The 23,360-nt window shown below is 40.6% G+C and overlaps 1 protein-coding gene across 6 annotated transcripts in view; it reads right to left on the bottom strand.

The window, feature by feature from the left end:
• Positions 1 to 23,360, bottom strand: part of PTDSS1 (phosphatidylserine synthase 1) — a 29,030-nt gene that overhangs the window by 3,614 nt on the left and 2,056 nt on the right. For all 6 annotated transcript variants that reach the window (XR_007707801.1, XR_007707802.1, XM_035546153.2 and 3 more), the window contains exons 2-12: positions 20,179 to 20,270; positions 18,665 to 18,709; positions 16,388 to 16,512; positions 13,741 to 13,899; positions 10,662 to 10,813; positions 8,537 to 8,678; positions 7,489 to 7,601; positions 5,922 to 5,987; positions 2,923 to 3,022; positions 1,673 to 1,741; positions 1,093 to 1,162 (exon numbers count right to left, since the gene is read on the bottom strand). Coding sequence is in view for 4 of the 6 variants with exons in the window: in XM_035546153.2 (XP_035402046.1) it covers positions 1,093 to 1,162; positions 1,673 to 1,741; positions 2,923 to 3,022; positions 5,922 to 5,987; positions 7,489 to 7,601; positions 8,537 to 8,678; positions 10,662 to 10,813; positions 13,741 to 13,899; positions 16,388 to 16,512; positions 18,665 to 18,709; positions 20,179 to 20,270 (1,133 nt within the window). In the remaining 2 variants the exon portion in view is untranslated. The remainder of the gene's footprint in view (positions 1 to 1,092; positions 1,163 to 1,672; positions 1,742 to 2,922; positions 3,023 to 5,921; positions 5,988 to 7,488; positions 7,602 to 8,536; positions 8,679 to 10,661; positions 10,814 to 13,740; positions 13,900 to 16,387; positions 16,513 to 18,664; positions 18,710 to 20,178; positions 20,271 to 23,360) is intronic.

Raw genomic sequence — 23,360 nt, 5'->3', positions numbered from 1 at the left:
AGTTTCTCATAGCAGAATATAGCGGTGAAGCATCTTCTATTTTGAGATGACATCAATAATTCAAATCTCTACACTTTTGTTACTGGCAGAAGTTTTATTACTATCAGAATAGAAGAACTATGAAACTGGAGTCACAGATTCAGTCTTTCTTGACAGGCAGTGTTTGACTCTGAGAAAGCAAAGGGAGACAATGGGAACTGAAACAAGACTCCAAGAGGAAACCATGGAAGAGGCTGAAGTTTGCAATTAACGAAGAAACTGATAAAGTCAGAGAACAAATATTTGCTTGGCTAGATTTCTCCAGCATGTATAAAGGCGAGACTTTTCGAGTGCAAGCAATTTTTCTCCATATAGAAGTCCACAGATGCACTAAACTGAGAATAAGTTAATATCTGCATCTAGAGAAACCACATTTGGTATATAAAAAAGCTCAGTTGTAGGTGCTTTTCAAGTATATGATAAATAAGAAATATTTTAATGATACTAACACATCTGGAGCGTGAGCTCTGACAGGTCACTTCCAGATGTGAAGCTTGATTTTTTTCAATAAGCCCACACTAAAGAGTAAAAGAAAGAGTAAAGTAACTGACCTCTAGTGTAGGGAGAAGTAGTTAGAGAGGTGGGCTGCCTTTAAGTACAGAAGAAGCTGTTTATGACTATCAGCACTGCACTAACTAGGCAAGTGTCAGCAAGAACATAAGCTCCAGGGCACATACTTTACTTTCTTAAAAAGGAGGAATAAAAGTATAATTCGTACTCATATTTAAACTCAAACATGCAATGTTTAGGTAGAAAACCCATCCGGGACACTTATGAAATATATAATGTCCTAAACCTACAAGAATGCAAGAATGATCTGGAATAGCAGGAGAAAAAAGAAACTGCTCCACGAAAAGATAAATACATTTCTAAGAGTTGGAAGAAAAAAAGGCAGTAAAACCAAATAGCTTTGTAGATGATTTATGTGCATGGCTCCTGCAGGGATGTTTAAGGAAGTCCAGCTGTCTCCAAGGTAAGTTTCGCAAGCCTCATTTCCTAATGCTAAGCAATAATGCTCCCACTTTAAGAACACGCATGTAAAAGTGTCGATACCTCTGCTGAATTTAGAATGAAGCCAGGAAGCATCTGGACTGTATGGGCTGTCTTCACTTTCTGATAAGGTCTGCAAAAAACAAGAGGGACACGTCATTGGGATGCTGGTTCTTGAGACCAGCACAGACTTGTAGATGGAAACTGTGGCAGAAGTCCTGGTAAAGCATACAACCAGCACTTAGGACGTTTCCCTTCATAGTTAAGAGGTACAACACAGATGGCACAGTAAGAATTCACCACTTGCCAGGTGATCTGTTGTGTAACCAAGCGTTCTTAATATTCCCCTAGCATTCCACCTGTACAATGGGAACATTAGCTGACCATTCATCCCTGAATGCTTTGCCAAAATTACAGCCTCGTTTTGAGTATCCAAGAGGACAGCATTCTTTAGAAACCACAGCGTTAAGCTGGGATCTGTCCAAGGCTCACTGAATTCAGAGTTCTTTCTATTGACTTCAGCTAGACTCCAAACCATCCCCCTCTCCCCGACGTATGTTAGCTCTGTTAAAGAATCCTAACATCTAGTAGCTTTGTCGTTTAACTCTGGTATAAAACAAGAACAGGTTTCCCAGTAAAGTACCTTTTCTCGGTGGCCGTAGTATTCTGCGTACCAAACCATTCCATACAAACACAGGAAAGTTGTAAAGGCCTAAACAAGGAAGGAGAGAAAAAAAATTGTAATTTTTTTTTTTCCAAATTCCTAGCTGGTTTAAGGTCTTTGAATTCCTGGAGATTCCACATCTGGAGACTTCCATGCTCTGTTTCTCTCTGCATCTTTTTTCACAGCAATTAAAACTTGTGCTCCAACTTTAGGATACGCGTACATTCTGCTACCCTGAGGCATACAGACCAGTTTTCAGTGGGACCATAAGAATGCATATGATCACTCCCATACATGCAGGATCCACTGTCACTATGATTTTTGTCCTCATCCTGCATAGTCACCACAAAAGGGCAGTTAGTAAGCATTTGTAGGTATGTTACCAGAATAATCAGTCTGGGAGAAAAACAATTCTCCTCCTCCCTGCTCCATACTTCAGGTTGGGTTTCATTTTTGGTTTTGTGGTGATCTGACAGAGGAAGCAATTCAGTACTTCTGAAGTTTTGGAATAAAAACTCTGAAGTTTTTGGAATAAAATAATCAAGCTAAATAACAGAACAATAAATTCCAACTTCCTATCACCTGTTCAAACTGCATTCCCAGTCAGAAGGGAGCAGCATTTATCTGTCACAGCCCAGTAGAAATGCCTTATTTTTCATTAAAATGCGTTTGGCATCAGAGTTACAAGTCGGGCAAGACTAACGTGTGTTTACTGTTGTAAAATGGGCATTTCATGCTGCATTTGCAGTCATCACACTGAAGCACAGAAAGTTGCAGGCTGAGTGAAAACGATTTTCCTGATAAAGCAGGGCTTATGCAGTTGTAAGACTTCAGTGTGAAGCAACATGCATTACTTATTAATGCTATTCATTAACTCCTCCTGTTCTCTTCCAGAGGGCACCATCGGAAGGAGCTCCCAAATTATCCTCAACTGAGCTGTCATTTTCTCTCACAAAGAGAAGTTCTATAACCACAGTTTGTTTCTTTGTTAAGTACTGGTTAAGTGGCTACATTCTACTAGGTCAAGAACTGAGAAAGAGAGTTATTCTTGTCCCTTCAGAGTACGTTCTAAATGATCTCACATTTGCTCTTCCTAGGACATGCACAAAGTCCTTCCCCAGCATTCCCTCACAACGATCCCCTGCTGCCAATGTTCCAGAGAGGAAGCTGTTTAGATGCTTTCAATGCCTTTGCTGTGCCTTATGTTTCACATGAGAAATCTCACTTACCACGCAGAGAAGCCAAAACACAACATACAGTATTTGTGTTTTGGAAAAAAGATCCTGTCCAAACTTTATGCACACAATAGCTTCAAGGAAAGCAATAACCCTGTGAGTAAATAAAAGAGAAAGGGAAGGAAAAAAGTGGTTACAAACACAAAGGACTTAACTCTCGTGTCCACAACCCAGACTCAGGACGGTCAGCTCTAAACAAGCACTACTCTCTAGTGAGCACGCATCTCCCCAACAACAGCATTAACTCAAAGTCTTTGGAAAATGTATTTTTCATTCTTTATTTTTCTTCAGCATAAACAGCCCACAGAAAGTGCTAAGCTAGTAGTCCACAATTCCACAAGCCTCTGTCCAAGGAACAAGCAGGAACGTATGCCAATAGCAGAGAATTTCTGTTTATACGTACCACTGTACTTCAGCCCTCACCAGATATAAATGTCTTTTGCATGCTGAACGACCAATAGACTCCCTGTTGGGTGAACTAGAACTACGCTTTGGATATTTCTCTGCAGGACACAAATTTACTACAATTCTAAATAGGTTACTTTGCTCACCTCAGTATTTTAACGAGAAAAACAACTTGAAACAGTATTCCACGTTCTCTGAGAGCCCACACGTTTGCTCTGGTTTATGTGTAAACTCAGGTCCATGCTATAATATTAGAGGATTTATGGAGAAATTGAGAGGAAAAATTGCTATATTTACTCTCCTATTCAGCACTGTAAGAATAAAACCAAGCTCCATCTCCCTCTCATCACCAGGTATTTACATCTTGTTAGGCTCAAAGCTATGGAGCCCTCTCTGCTGCTTGGGGTGGAATGAAGGGGATATGAATCCAAAGCTTCCACCAGCTCCTGGCAGTGCTCTGTTTTTTCCAGCAGATTACAGCAACAAGCAGCACGAAGAATACTTGCACTGTGCACACTTTCCACAATTAGATCAGACTGCAGATATGCAATCACAAAAATTTATTTGAATATCTATTTTCTGACTTAGTATACGAACGTGTTCAGTGAGAGCTTTGAACAAAGGCTGATAGTTGCTGTAATCAATCCTCAATGATTTGAGTCAGAAAGCAAACATTCAGAATTACATTTCCCTTCATCTTGTAAAAGAATATGTTGACATTATTTCTCTTGGATGAAATAGGGAGCGTATCTTTCTTCCTTCAGAGCACAAACTTTGAAAATTCCTCCACCCCCCCCCCCAAATTATAAAATAGTTTAAAATGCATCTTTTATAAGACTGAGCTTATAAGACTTTTATAAGACTGAGATTGCCTCATTTCTTCTTTTCCCTACAAACCTCTCAATTCCTAAATCATTTAAATACATATTTCAGTAAAACATCTATATTTAAATGTGAATCTCTGAAATGTTAATTCAGTTGCTCTGTCGCTACTAAGATGTTTACGCACAAACAGAGCAAGTTTATTTGATTTTAATTGTAAATTAAGTAGTCATATTAACTGTTTGATTGATAAGTTACCTTCATCTTCAAGCAACATCCATACCAAATCCAGAAAGACAGGTTACTCTGTAATGATCATTAAAAAAAGCCAATGCCTTTTTAAGGACTATGTAAGTTGCAGTCTCTCTTTAGTAATCACAACGCATGTTTTGAGGCGAGGGGATTTAGGCTTACAGAACACATTACTAACTCCTACTCAGCACCAGTAAAACTAAACAAGAACAGAAAGTTACTACCTTTTGAATATCCACTGGATGTTATGATCATGAGTTGAAGACAGTAATAGATTCATCCAGGAAGGCGGAATCTCAGTGAAAGAGGTGAATATTTAAGTCTTTCCAAACCCACGGAGACATGTGTCATGTTCTCCAGGGTACATTTAAAGCAAGAGTAGAAATCCCTTCAATTACATTGCAGCATGCTCTGCTCTCATCTCAACTAACTGTTGAAAAATGGGTATTGCTAATGGTGATGTAGTGTCCCTGAACACAAGCCTGACAGTTCAGCACTTCCTTAAATGCTGGGACATCCCTGAGACCAACAATAAAGGTGAGGGGCAGTTTGCCAGAGCACTGTATCTAAACTAGATTTGAGCATTTTATGGCTCATTGAAATGCTATGCTAATTTAAGCAACAGCTGCTTCTATTAAGCACAAAAATGATTTAGACAACTGGAGATAAGACATACACTAATCTTGACAATGAGAATGAAATGCCTGTTTTCATTTAAAATCACTGCCATCAGAAATGAGCTTCTTTAATAGTTTCTTAAAATTGACATATATTTTTTTCCATAAGACTTGATTTAGGATCTTTTATGCTTGCCCGTTTGTAAGCTTCCAAGTCATGAACCAGAGGGACATTACTGTGTTGTTTGTTTGCGAGCTTTTACAACACCACAACAGCATACGCTTCTGGTTTCCAGAAGGTTGCATTTTAGTCAAGCCATCTAGAGAAGGAAGTTCTCACCAGAAGCAGTCTTGCAAACTCTTCATTTAAAGGTCATGTTGAAGGAGATCGTAGTCAAGGCAACCACTGTTCAGAGTGTTATTCTTTTCCCTCTTTAAGAGCAGAATAGAAATTTTTGAGAACTGTGGCTTGTTTCACCGTCTTTTGTTGTGATTCCTCAAATAGCAGCAATGCCCACCTTGACAGCCTGGTAAATGTTACTCTAGTGACCGGAAAGCAGTAGGTGCAAAACCTTTATCCTTCTCACCTGACTGAGAATACAGGCAGCAAGGCCAATGCTACTTTGAAGGAGGCTAGCTTTATCCAGCAGTTTCTAGATCTTCCTTTTATTCTTCTTCTTACTCATTCCATCAATTCTCATGTTCTACCTCTAAATCCAGAATTTTCCTTTCCTCTGAACTTGCAAAAAGAAGAAAAATCTCTCTTTACTGTTATTTATACTAAAACCACCACAAGACAGAAACTGGCTTCATCTAGTTTCAAGCCTGCTTCTGTGCTGGATTCACACTTAATACCTCTCCAAGTGCTTTGGGTTTGTACGCGGCAAGAACACTTACCCGAACACCCAGCACTGAGTTCCCACCCTCTTGCACTGCGTATCTGTGAGGTAGGCATAGTATTGCCTGCGAAGGAAAACACAAGAACATTCTTCAGCGATGCTGGAAGTCCCCAGAACATTTACATTTCGAAAAGTCTAAAATCTAGTTTATGTTACAAATGGATCTGTACTGAAAATGAAGTGCTGATGCTTGAATTCACATGCAATCATGCTGGATGTCTACCAGATGGCTTCAATTCTAGCAGGACAGATTATCACATAGATCAAATAGCTTGAAACAACACAGAAAACAATCCTGAGAGCAAGGACTGGGAAAGTACCCAAACTAGTAGGCTAGCAGAGCTACATATTTGCCTCCTGTCTCTCCACTGAATCTGCAATTCCTTTAGGCAACACACAACAGCTTAGAAGAATTAGAAAATCCCCCACTTTTTCCACAGTTTCTGTTTAATTTGCTAACAATTGCACTTTCTTGAGAGACGTGGGTTTGAATCTTGGAAGTAAGCGAACGTGGCTACCCCATATCCTGGGTGAGCGCTCTAACCGGCATGTATTTCTTTTCTCACTACTTTGTAAACAGTCTAAAGACCATTCTGCTCTGTTTTCTTTAAGCTCCTAAATTTTTAAGAGAATTTAAAAATCCTCTCTTTTAAAAGAGAGGAGAACCCTAAATAAATGAGAACAAAGTTCCTTTCCCCAGTCTCTGATTTCTGCTGACAGAGGGGGAAGCCAAGCATTAATAATCAAACAACATAAGGATTGTTTAAGAATAAAGATCTTTACAGGCTGTGAAGTGCCATAAAACACCTGAAAACTCATTTAGGAGATTAAAGGATGTTTAAGGTGATTTAATTAACACTGTGAAATCACCGCACATAACTTTAGCAACTACCAGCTTTAAAAAACACTATTTTAGGAATAAAACAACGCATGGCTGCTATTTAGCTGTCCAAGGTAACATCGCTTTACTCATGAATGGGAAATTCCTTGTTTCTTAACATCAAAACAGTGTGAATTCTGTCTACATTCAGCTATGTCCTCTTTTTTTTTCCTGTGACAATATGAAATAGCATGCATGAATAAAAGCAGGGTAGTTTCTACACAAGAGTAAACACAGCATATATGTTGTTCTATTATTCAGAATAAGGTAATGTTCTATCTTCTCTTATAACATGCTAACATTTCCTGTAGACAAGCAACATAAGGAACTCAGAAAAAACAGCAGCTCTATTTTCCCCTCATCTACAGTTTTGCAAGCATCTGAATCATCAACTCAAATTTCTGCATGCACTCAGTCCTCAAGGATAAAGTATGCAGCTGCTATACAAACAGAAGATGGAACAGAGAGGTTCTGCATCCCTATGGAAACACAGATGTTACATATATTTTACCTTACTAGTTTACTGGGCAGAAAAGACACTTTATTGAGAACTGGTGATTGTTTTTGCTTTTCATGGTGGCTAAAGCATGAATTTCTTGAAAAGCACTGTAGTCTTTCACAAATTACACATTGTTCTTGGGTCCCTAGAAGTCAAGTTACTCTGAACATAAGAAAAAAAAATTACCTTACAGTGGGTGCTGTAATGATTCCTATGAAGAGAATTCTCCCCCAGCTTAAAGGGTGGCTTGCTTGGAACACGAAGATATGTTTCAAAAAGAACGTGTTCAACTCAGTCAGCTACATAAAAATAAAAAAAGACAGTTAGTAGCGTTCAACTTGCATAACTTTTAATGAATTACTACAGAAAAATCACAAAGGTTAATACGGTAACTTAAACAGAGAAGGACTATTTAATGCTCCACTATAGCCTTGCTTGTTAGGCTGAGGATTTAAAGTGCCTAGGAGAAGCAAGGAATGAACAATTAAAACAAGGAATTCTCCCCTAGACACCTCTATGAAAGTATTTAGTCTCTTTGATGAAATCTGGACCAGACACTAACTTGCACTGCAGAAGGCTTCTGGCATCTTTCATATACTAAATCAGGTACGAATAACTGAGGCAAGTTTTGTAGAGGGGTACAAGAGATCTTATCTATTTAAAACAGAAACCAACCAACCAAAAAAAAACCCACAAACCATTAAACACTTCTAGTTCTCCTTTCAAAAATTAAATATGGCAAGTTAACAACAACAACAATCTATTTTAGTGAATTCTGTCAGCATTTGCCTGACTACGTACCAAGCAATTGGGACATATTATGGAGTCTTGCTGGATCCCAGCCAGAATTGTGAGTATCAGTGATCCATCCAAAAGTTAATAGGAAAGAAAAAAAAACAAAAACAAAAACAAACAAACAAACAAAAAAACACACACAAAACACCTGTCTGGCAGTTTTTAAAACTGTATCAGTTGCAAAGAGTAAACTGATGGCCAGTGCAGCAAGCTGTAACGTTTGTGTTTTTTTCCCCCTTTTCCACAGATTCTGTAATTACACTCCCGAACTATCGTGTAACTCCTGTGAACAATGCCCCGACTAGCTTTGTATGATCAATTCATTTAATTGTGCATTTCAGTGACAGCCATACATTGCATCAGAATATCTTTTAGCCGAACACAGCCAATAAGTAACTGAGCTGATGGCAGCTTTGATTTCACAGAATTTATTTCTTACCTGCCAAATGATCATGAAAAGGTAGATTCCAGCCACTCTTTGAAATGAAGACTTAGGGTCAAACCAGCGGACGTAGGTCCAGCTGGCTGGGGTGAACTGCAATACAGCTCTTTTGATTTTCCCTGTGGTCGTGTGAATATCCCTAGAAAAAGAGAATGGCTGGAGTAAAGACAAGGAAGAGGCAAGGAAAAAAAAAAAAAGAGCAATAGCCATGTTACGGAGGTTCCAGAACTATCACACTTTTTTTGCTGGATAGCAAAGATCTTTACAGAAAGAACTGTGTACCAGGCAAGGGGGAACTGAGAAATGTGATCTGTTAAGCATTTCAGGCAGGACACATTCTGCTATGAAAGCCCACCCACCTCTACCTTGAGTCAGTAACTACCTGAAAAATGCATCTCATTCTCTCCACGAAGGAAAAAGAGATGAGGATTACAGTTCTCCAAATGCCTTGAAGAATCTAGAGGATATTTCTCCTTTGGCTATGTTGCCACTGCTCTTATCCCAATGCCTCCTTGTTCCAGAGCTCACAGACATCAGTCCTTCAGGGATCTGTCAGACTTGTTACCCAAATGCTTAAGAGGCTGGCTCCACAGGGTCAAGCATACTGCGCTTACAGCACACACAGCCCTTGCTATTCTGATATTTAGATGCTCTCTCTTCCAGAGAAATGTGGTAGCACTGTCATAAGCTAACAGATTTTTAAATTCCCTTTTGAAAGGGGATGTGAATGGAGGTTCATCTGTCAGATGAGTTATGGTTATTGCTTTTGGTAACAATTCAGATGAGCAACACCACCCAAAGGACAGGGAATTCTAAGAAAAAAATCCAGAGATTTCTGGGTTAGAAGTCAGCTTTCAATCTATTTCCTTGGCCCTTCTGGGGAAAAAAAAAAAGATTCAGATTTCATTTTTGTAATATTTATGTTCTCTTAGGCTAGTGGAATCTAAGGTTAAAGAGGTTAAGGGGGGCAGGACGGGGGGGAAATATTCTAATCTTTAAGATCCCTGTTTATTCATCAAAAAAGGGAAAAGAAAACAAAAGGGCATAAGCAAAAGCTTCTCATTCTCTGCAGTTCCTCCTCACATTAAAGGTCCAAAAAGTCTACAAGAAAAATATCCCACAAGAATAGTAAAAACTAGTTCTGCCAAAGATATTCTGCTATCTGTTTTAATTCTCAGTAAGGTCTCCAAAATCAGAGGGAACATCAACTGTAATGCTCATTATTCTGCCTGAACTGAAATGTGGGAAAACTGAATTGAGGCTGAAGGCTGGATGGTTCTCAGAGCAATGAACGAACTTGGGAGTAAAAGAAGAAAGCAGCACAGAAGTCCACGCAGGGTACAAATCTGGAAGTCAAGGTTTAAGCTCCTTTTCCGTCTCTGATATTAACCCAAGGCATTAACATCTCTGATATTGATTCAAGTTGCACTGTCCTTTGGCAACTCATTGTGCTTAACCCTGTTTCATCTATACCACTGGTAAGTGCAGGTAACAATGCTGGTCACCTACTGGCAGGGAAGAAGGTGGGCAAAAACTACAGAAGAAACCACAGTGGGAGAGCTAAGAACTGGAGCCTACTCAGCCACAAGCTGTTGCCCTTTTATACAGCAAATGCTACTTTATTTTGCAAATACTTCATTTATTTTAGAGGGTCAGCAGCGGGGTAAGGTAATTCACAACACAGGTACAACCAGCCTGATTCCTTTTTCATACTGACAGACTGCCACACTGTCTCATCAAGCCAAACCCAAATCTAGAGTTTACAAACATTGTATAAGGAGAAAAGCAATTACAATTAGCTTTGTTCATTGCCTTCCTCAAAGTTTTATTCGTGAAAAAAGATAAACTGAAAAATGCAAATAGCTTTGCTCCCCCCCCATTTGGCATCAATACTTGTAACTTAGATTGCAAAGAAAAAATATATACATAGTCATATTTACAAAGATATGCTCTAAAGTAATATTAATATCAAATTGATTTTTAAGACTTAAATTTACAGCACTGTTAGCATGTGCAGACTGCATGTTATTTCTGTACTACACGCATTTTACATATGCAAAGGTCTCTTTTCCAAATAATTTAATATTAAACAATATTTAATTAAGCTTTAATTTAGACCTACTTGAAGCTTGCCCAGTGATAGGTCCTCATCTCCAAGAAACGACAAACTACCATGCCCAACCAGATGCCACCCCCGTTACAAAGCAGGATGTCCAAAATGACTTGATCCCACCAGCATTCAGCAAAGTTAGGCAGAAGGTGCATGAAGAAGAGCTACAGAATACAGCAAAAAGATTCTGGGTGAGGAACGGCACAGAATTAATACAAACTCATTTTTAAGAACACATTCAAATGTCAGTTTTTCAGTACACACCATACTTCAAGGACATGAGCCACAATCACTGAAATTTGATGGGATTCCTTCCACTAACTTTGGAAGGCTTTGGGTAAGAGTACATAAGACCAATCAGTTCCTTTCTGAACTTAATCCTCAGCTTAACTGAAGGCTACTATGAGGCATCAGTAAGGCAGTTAAATGTAGTTACAGATAATTTTGATAGCTTTTGTTAGAGTGGAGGAAGACGATTGGCCAGATGGCCACAGTTGAGGCAAGATACGAGCATAATTTACTGAGAAATGGATTCAGCTCTTCTCATCCTCCTTTAAAAGGAAAATAATTTTATTATTTGTTCTGCAAGGGGAGAAAAATAAAATAATTAGAAAAAAAAATCAGAGCAACCCAGAAGTTAGAGACTGAAAAAAAATCTAGCTGTGGACTGGCACTCGACAGAGCCACATGTTAAGCTGTCCCCTTGAAATACTCATGCAGCTGCTTAACAAAACACATAGGTAAGTAAATAACCCTCCCATAAGCATGGCACAAGTTTTGTCAGTAAATGAACATACATAATTTGGTTTGTGTGTCTGTGGAATATTATCGGTACGATTTTGTGGCAGAGTATCTTTTGTTGACGAATGCATAAATAAAATACCCCCAAAATCAGATGTGTGAAAAGGAACAAGAAGAATGTTCTCGGTACACAGCAAAAATGACTAGTGGTCAAGTTAAAATAAACCACAGTGCCTGATGTTGACAAGTGACCCTCCCTTTGAAAACTCTTGCAAAATGTATCAAAGCAGCTTGGCTGTCTTTGCCAACACTATATTGAATTTCAACCTGTAAAGAAGAAAATTTGACTTCTCTTCAGGCCTTAAGCTATACAGTGCTGCTTGTTATCTTGCTACAAACAGCTTCCCTTTCATGCTTTAAGTAAATTTAACACAAAAAGGGACACCAGGCTATGAATCTCACTATGCAATAATCCAGACAAAGGCACCAGAAGTTACAGGTAGTGAGGCAGCAAAGAACAGCCCACAGGTGTTGGGCAGTCCGTCTCGGAGCTGCTCGCTGCTTTCTCAGAACAAGAGACCAAGGCCTGCCCACGTCCCAGCTTTAATCCGATAGTAAGCAGCGTGAGCCAAGTGTCCCATTTCAGAATGGGGAGCCGGCTCAAATCCATTAATGCTAACAGGAGATGCACAGCTAAATCCCGATGTAACTGCCCTGATAACTTCTGCAGGTTTCTAATGACTCTCCTGAATTAACCAATTCATTAAAAATCCATTTGGGTGGTGATAACCTCTCCATATGTTGAACCTTACCCAACACATTGTCTGTCCCAATGATCTGCCTTTCAGCAAGTGGGAACACTAGACACTCCACGCGGTGTCAAGTTGAAGGCGATGGTTGTGTAAAGATCAACTGAACGATAAGAGAGTGTGTGAAACAAATCACAATTTAAACTTCTTTTCCAGGGGAAAAATGAGTACAATAACTACCAAAGTTGTTCTTTGTGAATGGGTACTTGTGAAATTCTGAGCTTAAAACAGTTTCAAAAAACTGCTTAAAAAACAGCGTATCCTTGAATGCCACAGAACAAAACATTTTTTGGATATGAGTTCATGGCACCAATATTTTCAAACCCCAAAATTTAATTTCAGACAACTAGATCCTTATCTATATTTCTGAATTATAAATGCACTGTCAGATAAGCCAAGCATTGTCAAGAAGGTAAGCTCTACAGAAAACTAGCTTTAAAGGTTAATTTCACGTGTTTATATTTACATTCGGTATTTTAAGTACAACAGGTTAAACTACACTGCCCTCAAAGCTGATAAAAAGTGGATTTTTTTTTCTCTGAATTGTCCCATCAAAGAATATCATGAAACTTTTTTTTTTTTTTTATAAAAACACATCCTTGCATTTTTGGTGACGCATATTCTAATTAATCAGCTTGAACGCTCAAAACAGATCTACCAATAAAGATCGGCAGCCCAAGCAATAGTCAATTGACTAAATCAAGTTAGGTATCTGTAGTTTGTTTTTTTTTTTTTAAATAACTTTTGACACTTCTAAATCCTATTTTAACTGACTTAAACACATGCTTGGGAGAATCATGGTAAAGCTGGATAACAAAAATAAGTCAATGGTCCCCCAAACCATGGTACAGAGGACTACAATGGGTGTGAACTAATTTAAATCCTGGTCCAATAAAAACCTCATTTTTATGTCAGTGAACGTGAATAAATGAGGCTTGTGGGGTATGACTTAACTAAACAAGTGGTTACGCCCTCAGGCCTCATAACAGAAAACAGCACGCTGCGTGATATCCTGCTCTTTCATATAGACTTCTCCCCTCGGGTCCTCTCACTTCCCTTGGGGATCCCTCAACTCCTTTTCACTGTGCAGTATTTAAACATTTTTATGGTGTATAAACCATACAAAATGTTTAAATGCCATTATATTTGGAGTAAGGGAATCATGACAGTTGACGACAGGTACCGCAAGGTGAAAACGGAGAATAACTGCTCAAAACCAGGGTGTACAAATCAGCACCTGAAATAATATGAGGGTTGGCACCTATTACAGCAGAAATACGAAGTATGGATGGCATCAATATGCTGGCCAAGAATTCCCTTCTACTCAGGTAAACCACCACCTGCCCAACTTACCTAAAGCTCAGCTTGCTGTTCTCCACTAGTGCAACCCAACTAATTGCTCTGCACCTGGTTTATAAGGCTTAAAATATAGATCTGTACTGAGAGCTAGTGAGTCATCCTTCTAGGAACATTCACCTTCTCCCCCGGAACAATTAAAGGCTCACGTGTTTTCTTACGCTTGAGATAAACGGGTGACCTACCTCCGTGAGCTCCCAGGTGATGCTAATAGTCCAGCACAGCCCGTAGCTGCGGATCAGCAAAGCCTTCATAGCCCAGCCCCAGAAATGCCCAAAAGCAAATATATCAAAGTGGCTGAGGATTCTCTCCCAAGTGATAACATGGCAGTTCACAGCATACTCCTGTTAAAGATAAAAGATATAAACAAACAGAACTTCAATTACCGGCAGCTGCAGAAACACTAGAACGAGGGAATTCCTTTCTACCCAGTGCAACAAGCCTGAAATCATAAAGATATTAAAATATACCCCCTTCTTCTCCTGAACTCTGCAGGAAAACTTGTGAGACCGAGACTCAAGGTCATCACAGTACAGCTCTAATTTAAAGGGAGATAACGTAGACATCGGTGCTTAGTGGAGCATGTATTTCTCACGTGATAGAGGAACAGCAGAAGCAGTGAAATCAATAATAACAACAGCAAACAACAGTACTCCAGAAAACAGTTATTTGCTTTTCTTTTGGGGTTTTGATTTGACATAACTACCTTTCCCCACCTTCGTGACGTCTGGGGTTCAGAAGTGCTCATCAATAACTAATCCTCACCAGTTTGTGATGTCAAGATATTGATCTCAATGTTCACTTGAGTATCCTTATTGCTTTACTTTTCTCAATTTCCAAGGACACATTCATATTGAGAAGGTCATAGGGATGAAGAGGGGGAAGAAATAAATCAAAGTGAACTGGCAACAGTTGTTATAGATGAGCGGTCGATTCCTTAAGAATATCGATTAATATTTCAGTCACCAATATCAAAGGAAATGTGTTCTCTGATCACGTTGTACAGCAAGAGCTAGAAATCACTGCCCGCTTGAAATAGATAAATAAATCAGGATTCTACCAGGAAGCTGAATCTGAGGGGTTGTCTGTCTGTCACCGGGCACAAACTGAACTACCCCCAACTGGAAATGCACACATACAGAACCCTCTGCTCTCCAACTCTCCTAAAATATACATTGCCATCTGCAGGTAACAACACAGCACTGCTCAGAGCTGTTGAATTGAGAAAGGCTTCTCCCTCAGGCCAGAACTATTGCTAACCCTGCACAAATGAACCGTGATCAAGTTGAAAAAGGGATGGTAGAGAAATGATTAAATCCTGGTCTCCATAAAGACAAGAATGCAGAATTTCACACAAATACTCCTCCCATCTCTCACGTTCCCTGTCAAGAGGCAGATCGGTCCCACCATGGAACTGTAAGTATCCCCTGTTGGCGGTGCTCCCTGACGTGAAAGCGTGATACTGCTTTTTGCAGATGCCAGTGCTGTTATCATTCAGAGAAAGGTGTTTCACCTGTCCTAAGGATGGTAAAGCTGCAGCTTTAGTGCAAGTACCCAAAGGGATCTGAAACTGGTTTATATGCTGCATTCCAAGCACAACTGGAAACAGCTTGGCAGGGTGTTGGACAAATCCACACACACACACTAGAGTTGCTATCCTCATTTCTGCTTCTTTTCCCTCACACACATATAAAGAAAAACATCCAGGATCAAATCTCAGGGAACTCTGAATCGAAGTCATTTTGGTACCTTGATCTACATGCACAAGTAAGTCTTAAAGCCGTTGTATTTCTCTTCCTGAGCAAAAGCACAAGAAGCACTCAACATACAAAGGAAGGTACAGGCTCCTAGTTATGCCATGGTATCTGAAATTCTGTGATGACTGGACACAATTAAGGTTATACTTTAAAAGTAAGCTTCTTTTTCAGGACTCTCGCCTGGTATATATATGAAAAGAGAAAAAAACATTTTTGCTTTTATTTTTACTAGGACCCCCCCACCCCATACATCATCTTTTCAGCTGCCACTCTGCCAGTCATACAATGACATGCGTTTAACTTTCTTTTATACTCAAGCAACTTTGCCAGAACAAGAGACCAAACTGCAGCCTCCATTATCATTGCAATTCAAAAATTTACTCCAACTTTCTTTAGATGACAGTTATCAGGATCAGTAGTTCAGAAGTTTCCGCTGCTGCTACCAGCAGGAAATCTGCTGTACTGTGGTTCTGTGCCAGCAGTAATACTAGTCCTCCCCCGACTTGAATTTATTTCTAGCTTAAATGACAGGAGAGCCAGGTGAGCCTGGCTTACCAGCAGACTCTTCGTGTCAGCTCCCTTTTGTTGCTCAGCAACACCACCACCGCCCATGCTCAGGCTCCATTTAGGAACGTGTCCTCCCGGCGCCCTAACAGCAGGCTGCCCGTGCCTCACCACCACCACTGCACGTCCTGTAAAACGTCCCACCAGGGGCCTCGCCACAGGGGAACTTCTGCTCTGTGCCCGGAGCACCTCCTGCCCTCCTTCTGCAGTGGCCTTGGGGTCTGCAGGGCTGCTTCGCGCTCCCCTCTCCCAGTCGTTGTTGTGCAGCCAATTTTTTTTTATTTTTTTTTTCTCCCCCTTTCTTGAATCTGCTCTCCCAGAAGACTGTTTTTCACACCAACTGATTTCAATGTCACTAAATAGCAGTTGACACAAAAGGCTCGTTGACTCTATCAAGTACAGGCACAACCTTGCATTGCACATGCCAGTAAATTCAGATTTATCCCTTCCCGCTCACGCGAAACATACCTAAAGTAGCCAAAATGTCCAATAAGGTGCCGAGGATACATACCATAATATCTGCTTCCCTTGTGGCGTACCGAAGATTAGGATCCAGCCAGTACATCACTGCTTTTACCTGCTCAAAGTTAAGGAAGAGCACGAACACCAGGAACAGAAAATAAAGCACGCTGAGACCTGCCAAAAGACTCCGCTTTAGAATCACATTCACAAAAAAAATTTTGGACACAGAAGGTCCAAAAAGCTTTCAAACTGTTACTCAGCACATGCCCACTTTGCACAATTAAGTTTCCTACCTACAGCGGCTACAAGCAAAGAAGCTTAAGAAACAAGGCAGGCGGTAACCTTTGAGCACTCCGTCTTTCGTATTATCTCCTGCTTCTTGTGATACGATACGTGCTCAGCCCTATCAACCCAGTCGAAAAAGAATCAGTCCAGACAGTTTGGGCACGAGTAACACAAGTCTGAGATCAGGAAGCTCTGTAGTAAGAGAGACATCAGGACCACAGGACTGGATTGGCTTTTTGCCTTTACTTTAAGTATTGTTGGTCTCATTAATGCTAGCCTCCAAGCCTAAATGCAGATTTCAGCACCAAGATCAATTTACTAATCTGACAACAAAGAGTGGTTACAAATATACACTGGAGGACTGGCATGCTCGAGTTACTTTTGCGAGTTGGAAAATTTGCTGTTTGAAGCTTTTGAAGGTAAAGATGATGATATGCTTTCATACCATTATAAATTAAGAAACACCATTGCATTTGAGACTACCTCCTCTCTCCTCCCAACGTCAGAGTACAGATTTTACAAAAAAAAAAAATCAAAACTTGTATGAAGTTAAGAAGGGTCCTAGGTGTAGATCTGTAGATAGATGAAGCTGCTTTTGGGAACGTATCTTTGTACTACTCACAAGCTCACAGATATCTAAGACCACATTTGGAAGAGGCACATAAACACACCAATGCTACAGTCTAGCACTCAAACTTGTGTCCTGCAGTGATGTCATGGAGGGTAGAAAAATTAACGTGAATAAACTTCGTATCTGCCATCCAAAACAAACTATAGCAATTATGAAAAGAAGAACTGCAGCGTTATTAACCCCCAGATGTGCTAGAAAAGTTCCATTCAAGTGCACACACATGTACAGGGAGTCTGTACTGTCTTCTGCAGTGTAGCCCTAAAATGCATCAGGTGAACAGACGCCAAACTGCTAAAATAAGTGCAGCCTGTGGGTGGGGGTGCGTCCTGAACTGCTGAAGATGTGCCATTCCTGCCTTTCATCGACTGTACAGATCTGAGACCTCTAGCATGGCTAAGTAAGTCATGCCAAAGGGAGCAGGATTACAGAGGGGAAAATGTCACTCATTTTTCCTTGCAGTTTTTCCCCAGAAATACAGGGGGTCAAGCTCTGACTGGGCAAGCTCTTTTAATTTACATTTGCTGTAATCAGAAGCGAGCAGTAGGACCTGTGTTTCCCCAGCTTCAAAAGCAGCAGGATTCTTTAACCAGTACTATCTAATCAGCAGTATCCTCCCAATGTCAACAGATGAGTAATCAGCTACTTTGGGAAGCTACTTATTTTTAGCTCTATGAAGTGGCAGGAGAGAGGGACATTCATAGTCCCGTTAAAAAGAAAAGGACCAGCTTTGAAATCAAATCTACCTAATTCTTTGTAAATATGCTTAACATTTAGGCTGTGCTCTGTGAACTCTAAGTTATTTTTAAAGTGTTTATGTTCCTGCCATGTAATTCAGACGTTTAAGGAGCAGGATTTCACTCAGTAACTTCTGTAGTTAATAGAATTATTTTCCCAACTATGAATACAATTAATATTTACAGCAATTTTGCTGAAATTAAAAAAAAATGAAAAAATACACAGTAGGAATATTAATAAATGCATATTCAGCTGTACAACTCTGCTGTTTAAGAAAAATAGCATGTTTTGCAGATAAAGAATCACTCTACTGAACTGGATTTAGTTAGAAGTAAGCTAGTTCATACAGCAGCTATAAAAAAAACTTTTTGAGTTGGGAAGAGATGGCAGTAGAGGAATTAGGAAACACATCGACAAAACAGGATTAAAACAGAGAATCAGAGGGAATGCTCCTTTTCTGATGATTTAATTTACACCATCCCACCACAGAGAAACTCCAATGACGCTCCCAAACATAATTAAGAACAGATTATAAGCAACAGCTCAGAAGTGGGAGGGAAGAGTTATCCACAGAAGTTTGACACAAATTATGTTTCATGACAAATCCATTCATCGGAAAAGAAAAATGGTCGGTCCTGCCGAAGCACTGAGTCAGAAACACAACTTAAAACTTACCAAAAACCATTCGCCATATTGCAGGGTGGGGACGTGTAAAAGGTCCTGCGGAGGGTAAACAAAAAGCCTGTTAGAAAACAGTAAGAACGGCATTTCTCATCCGAAGTTTGACATAAGCACGGACCATTCTCTGTCAAGCTGTATAACATACCCAAAACTTTGGGGCTCCTGCCTGTATATTAAAAAAATTAAAAATGTAGCAGCACATTTGAGAGGGGAAAGAGACTGCCGATTAGCAGGACATAAACATAACATTCAATTATTTTAATGGGAGCTGTTCCCAAAACAGCAGTATACCATTGCTTAGCATATACCATATCTCAGCTGAGAATCTCTTGCTCTGCTTTCTAGACCACAGCTAACTCACGGCTTGCTCTCAGTGAAGTCAAACACACTCTTTTTGCACGCTAGCAAAGAAACATGGTGCTCAGCCTTCACATGACCATGAAATGTTAGCAAACAGGCCTCCTAAAACTTCCAAACTAAGTATCCTACATCTAATAGCATCTAAGATACCCGTGCTCTTCACCGGTGTCACTATTATTTACTTTAAAGCCAGTGGTTAACCTGACTTTATCAGATTAAAAACACCTGAGTTAATGCAAAATGCAGAAAAGATGAGCCTGGAAAAAGTAGGAAACATCTAAACATGAAACGTACAGTTAGGGAGCAAGATACGGCGAATTATTTTTTTCAGTGCAAGCTGTGGATTGCTCTTTCACAGTTGTAAGCATGGAGTTCATTTTTCTCTGACGCTTGGTTTTTCAGGGAGCGTTTTGTGAAAGCCATCAATTAATAATGCTCAAACATTAGAAAGATACATCCCAGGAGCATGCCATGAGCAAAATCACCGGTCATTTATTTCTGAACACTGCCGATCCTAAGACTGGTTGGAATTGACCCAAGAATTATGCTCTTGCTGACAGCAACGAGCAAAAATTTAAAATAAATAAAACCAGGAAAGACAGCATTTCCTCTGCAGAACTAAGTGTCACCCACAGATTTTACCCCCTTTGGACTTTCTGCTCCCCATACAATTTCCAAAATCTTTGTCTGACTTAAATCTCTACTGAGCAACTGTGGTTTTACACTGTAATGTGATGTAGAGGGTTCCTAACCACCACCAGGTGATTTACGCGTTACGTCTCACAATTACTGCAGAATTACACTTCTGTTAAAACACACGGAGGCAGCGTGTTTTGAAACATTACTGAAGGATCTGGCAGCATCACTATTTCGCAGTCTGAGCTGCAGCTGTGCACCTGCAAATGTGGACGCCGATTTTGAAAACCCGACTTCCTTGTTAGGTACAGACAAGCTATAAATAACTGGCACTTCACTGTTATCTCCACTCAGCGTGACTGCAACCCATTTTTATACTGTCCCTTAACATAAGGGAATTCAGGAGAGTAGAGAAAAATTACATTTAAAAGTGGCACTTTAATCAAAATAAATGTAGTGGCAATAAAGGCAAATTCACACGCTGCAAAAAATGATGTATGGACCTTACTCACCATTGGGAAAGGCTAGAACACTGATGATTAGAAAGAAGAAAATCACCGAGAGGATACCCCTCCAAATATTTTCCTCTGGGACAGAATCATCCCTGAAGAGAGAGCGAGAACATCAAAGTGTTAAAGTATTATTTTGAGGATGAAGTTGAAAGGCTCTGAAGATGTACTTACTTAAATAAAAGATTACATGGAAACTAGAAGAAATAAGCATGCTGGTTATGTACCAAGACAAGACAGTAATTGCAGCGAACGATTTTCACTCTGCACTTCTGGCTATCCTTTCTTACAAGGTGGTTAAACATAATCCACACCTGCAAGCCAGGAGCATTGCTTCTGCAGTGACTTCTAACAGTAACTAAATTTAAAGCAACGTGAAAAAAATCCTACCTTCTTAATTTTCACAGAAAAATCATCAGAAGTACTTTTACACTGCAAATGGTGACCAAGACCAAGACTCTGGAAGCCTGGTCGCAATTCCCAGCTTCCCTTCTGCTGTTTTGGTTGACCCTGCAATCCCCCTTACTTCCCTTGGCCTGTTCCCAATGCCAAATGCCTGAAGCGAGAGCAGGGTCAGGGAAAAGTGTTACTCCAATCAGCCTTTAATATTTTACCGGATTGTGTACCCTTGACACAGACCCCCTCTGCTGGGGTTGGGGGTAACCCACAGAAAAGCATCTCGCCTCACACTGCTTGGAAACTTTGTATACCAGAGAGACAGCCAAACCTAAAAGAAAATATTAACCTGTTTTCTGATGAATAACATACCGGTTATTATTTGTGCTACTGTCATACTACGACCAGAAGAGAGATCTAAGAATTCAAGGCACACCTGACCAAGCTCTTCTTTCTCCTGCAGGTAGAATTTATATTCTACCTATTATACCTCTAATATATATTATAGAATTTATATTCTACCTGCAAGAGAAAGAAGAGTCCCACAGTGAGATTAACAAAAACAGCACCCAAGCCTTCTCATCAGCAGTCAGCTTCTAGGAGGCTTCAGCAATAAAATTAGAAAAGCTTCAAACTACAGTAACAAGCACAACTACTATTTCACAATGTATCAGTTACTACTGCTCAAAGTTTCTCTATCTGGGTAATTTTAATGCACTTGTGATCAGTTTATCTATTTAAATAAATTCCTTTATTTATTCCCAACCCAAGACACAAAAAAGGTCCCAGACAACTTTAGAGGGACTACAGCTCTTTCTGGCAGAGCATTTGTCACTTTTCTGGATGGTTCAGTAATAATCTGTGACAGCACAAATGTGCTCCACGGTAGATATATTTGCTGCAGCCATAAAGTCTCTCTCTTTGCCAAATTATTTCCCTTTCCCTCAGAACCGAACCTTAATAGCTCCATGGCAGACTTTCATCATTAGGAGACATTCGAGCGCTGTGTTAGTTCATCTGCATGGCAGCAAAAAGTACATTAAACATGAATGGTTTCTCTGCACGCCTTGGGGACTCCCGACAGCATTTTCCTTAAACCAGCTGACTCCGGACTTACCAGTCATTTTCCAGCAGCCACGCTGCACAGGCTGACACTTCACGCCAGCCCCGAATCCCCAGCTCCAGGACTTAACTCTGGCTCCCTTGGCAACCCCCAGAGCTCGTCTCATCCAGAGCCCTTCCCAGACAGAGCCTCAGGCCCCGAGGGCTCAGCCAAAGCCATACTCCTGCTTTAATGCATGCAAATACCACAGGCTGTCACTGGTGCCACCAACTGGGGGGGATTTCTTTATTCTGAAGAGATTACCGAAGTCACATCGCCGCACAACTCAGCGTGGCCAGGCAGGGCTCAACTGCTCCTCATCCCAAGCGAGTGGCAGAAGCATTTCTGGCTGGTTTGTTTGGAGGTGCCTCTCAGAAGGGATAGATAACCGACCTTCTTGCCAGAAGCAGGTAAAGACAGGTAGCAGCAAGAGACCTGCTGCGGCGTGCTAGTTAAGATAAGAATTACAACGCTTGCCCAGAAGAGTTAGTCTGAGGACACCGAAGGAAACAGGGAGGCAAAATAACCGGTGGAGGAAAGACGCGATCACAACAAGCTGCAATCAGGGAAAATGTGCTAAATCATCTCCTCGCTTAGCCTCAGGAACTTTGATGCTGACTTGGAAATATCAGCGTTCATGCAGCACAAATGAGATTTCTAACGCTCGTGTGGGAGGACGGAAGAAAATTCTCTCGGTTTAAACCCACTTCACAAATGCGTTTTTCAAGTCTGGCGCTTTTTGAAGAAATAATAAAAAACAAAGCACCTCATAACTTCATAATCTTTTCTTCTCTCCTGATCTTCTCCGTGTTCCAGAGCACTGCATTCCACTAGTATCTTGCAAAAACATAAAGTAGGTATTAAATCACAACGAGAAGAATTGAGGACACTGAACTGGGGTAAAAATAGCAAGGATGCTAAATTTAGAGCGTAGGGGAAAAGAAATCTTCCATAAATGCTGCTGTGCTCCACAAACATCCCCTCCAGCAGCCACCTGCCCTCCTGCAGGTCGCCTCGGGGCTGGGAAAGGGCCACATCCCTCTGCTCCAGGGAGGAAAGGGGCAGGGAAAGCGAGAGCCACTTCATGCCTCTGCTCCGGGGTGCGGCCTGGAAGCAGAGGAGCCTGCGTCTGGCTCGTTCAGCAGGAAACAACCTCGGCAGCTGCAGCCTTTGTCAGAGGCACCAGAAGGATGTGCTTTAAAAACAGAATGCCCACTACCCCATGCTTTAAAATGGAGAAGCTAAAAACACTCACGTTTCTTCCTCTGCATTCTGATTACTGCTCTGTGAACATTCCTGCTACCTGAAGTCCTGTCTCGCCCTCATCTGCCAGCTCAAAGGCGGTGTCATCTGCTCCCAGTGATCCCAAGGGAGGCTTGGTATATCCGAGGGAAAAAGCATTTTGTAAGTTCATGTGAACCGTCGTGTATTTCTGGCACTGAACAATTACAGAAGAGGCAAGAGAGACTTTAAGGGAAGCCAGATTTCCTCTGCCTATGCTGAAGTTCCTGAAAAAACATTTTGCTGAACATCAATATGAATGTATCATGGAAAAAATCCCCTGCTTTATAAATTGATCAGGAGTGCTAAGGAACATCTGACAGCATAGGGGAAGCAAGGAAGAGGAATCATTTGTCACACCTTACTGAGCACAGGAGGAGGAAATATGAACACAGCCACTGGAGGC

This window comes from Cygnus atratus, chromosome 2 (genome assembly GCF_013377495.2).
Source record: "Cygnus atratus isolate AKBS03 ecotype Queensland, Australia chromosome 2, CAtr_DNAZoo_HiC_assembly, whole genome shotgun sequence".
In the NCBI taxonomy this organism is placed as follows: Eukaryota; Metazoa; Chordata; class Aves; order Anseriformes; family Anatidae; genus Cygnus; species Cygnus atratus.
Note: the sequence above shows the minus strand (reverse complement) of the source record. Positions and strands in the feature narration are given on the sequence as shown.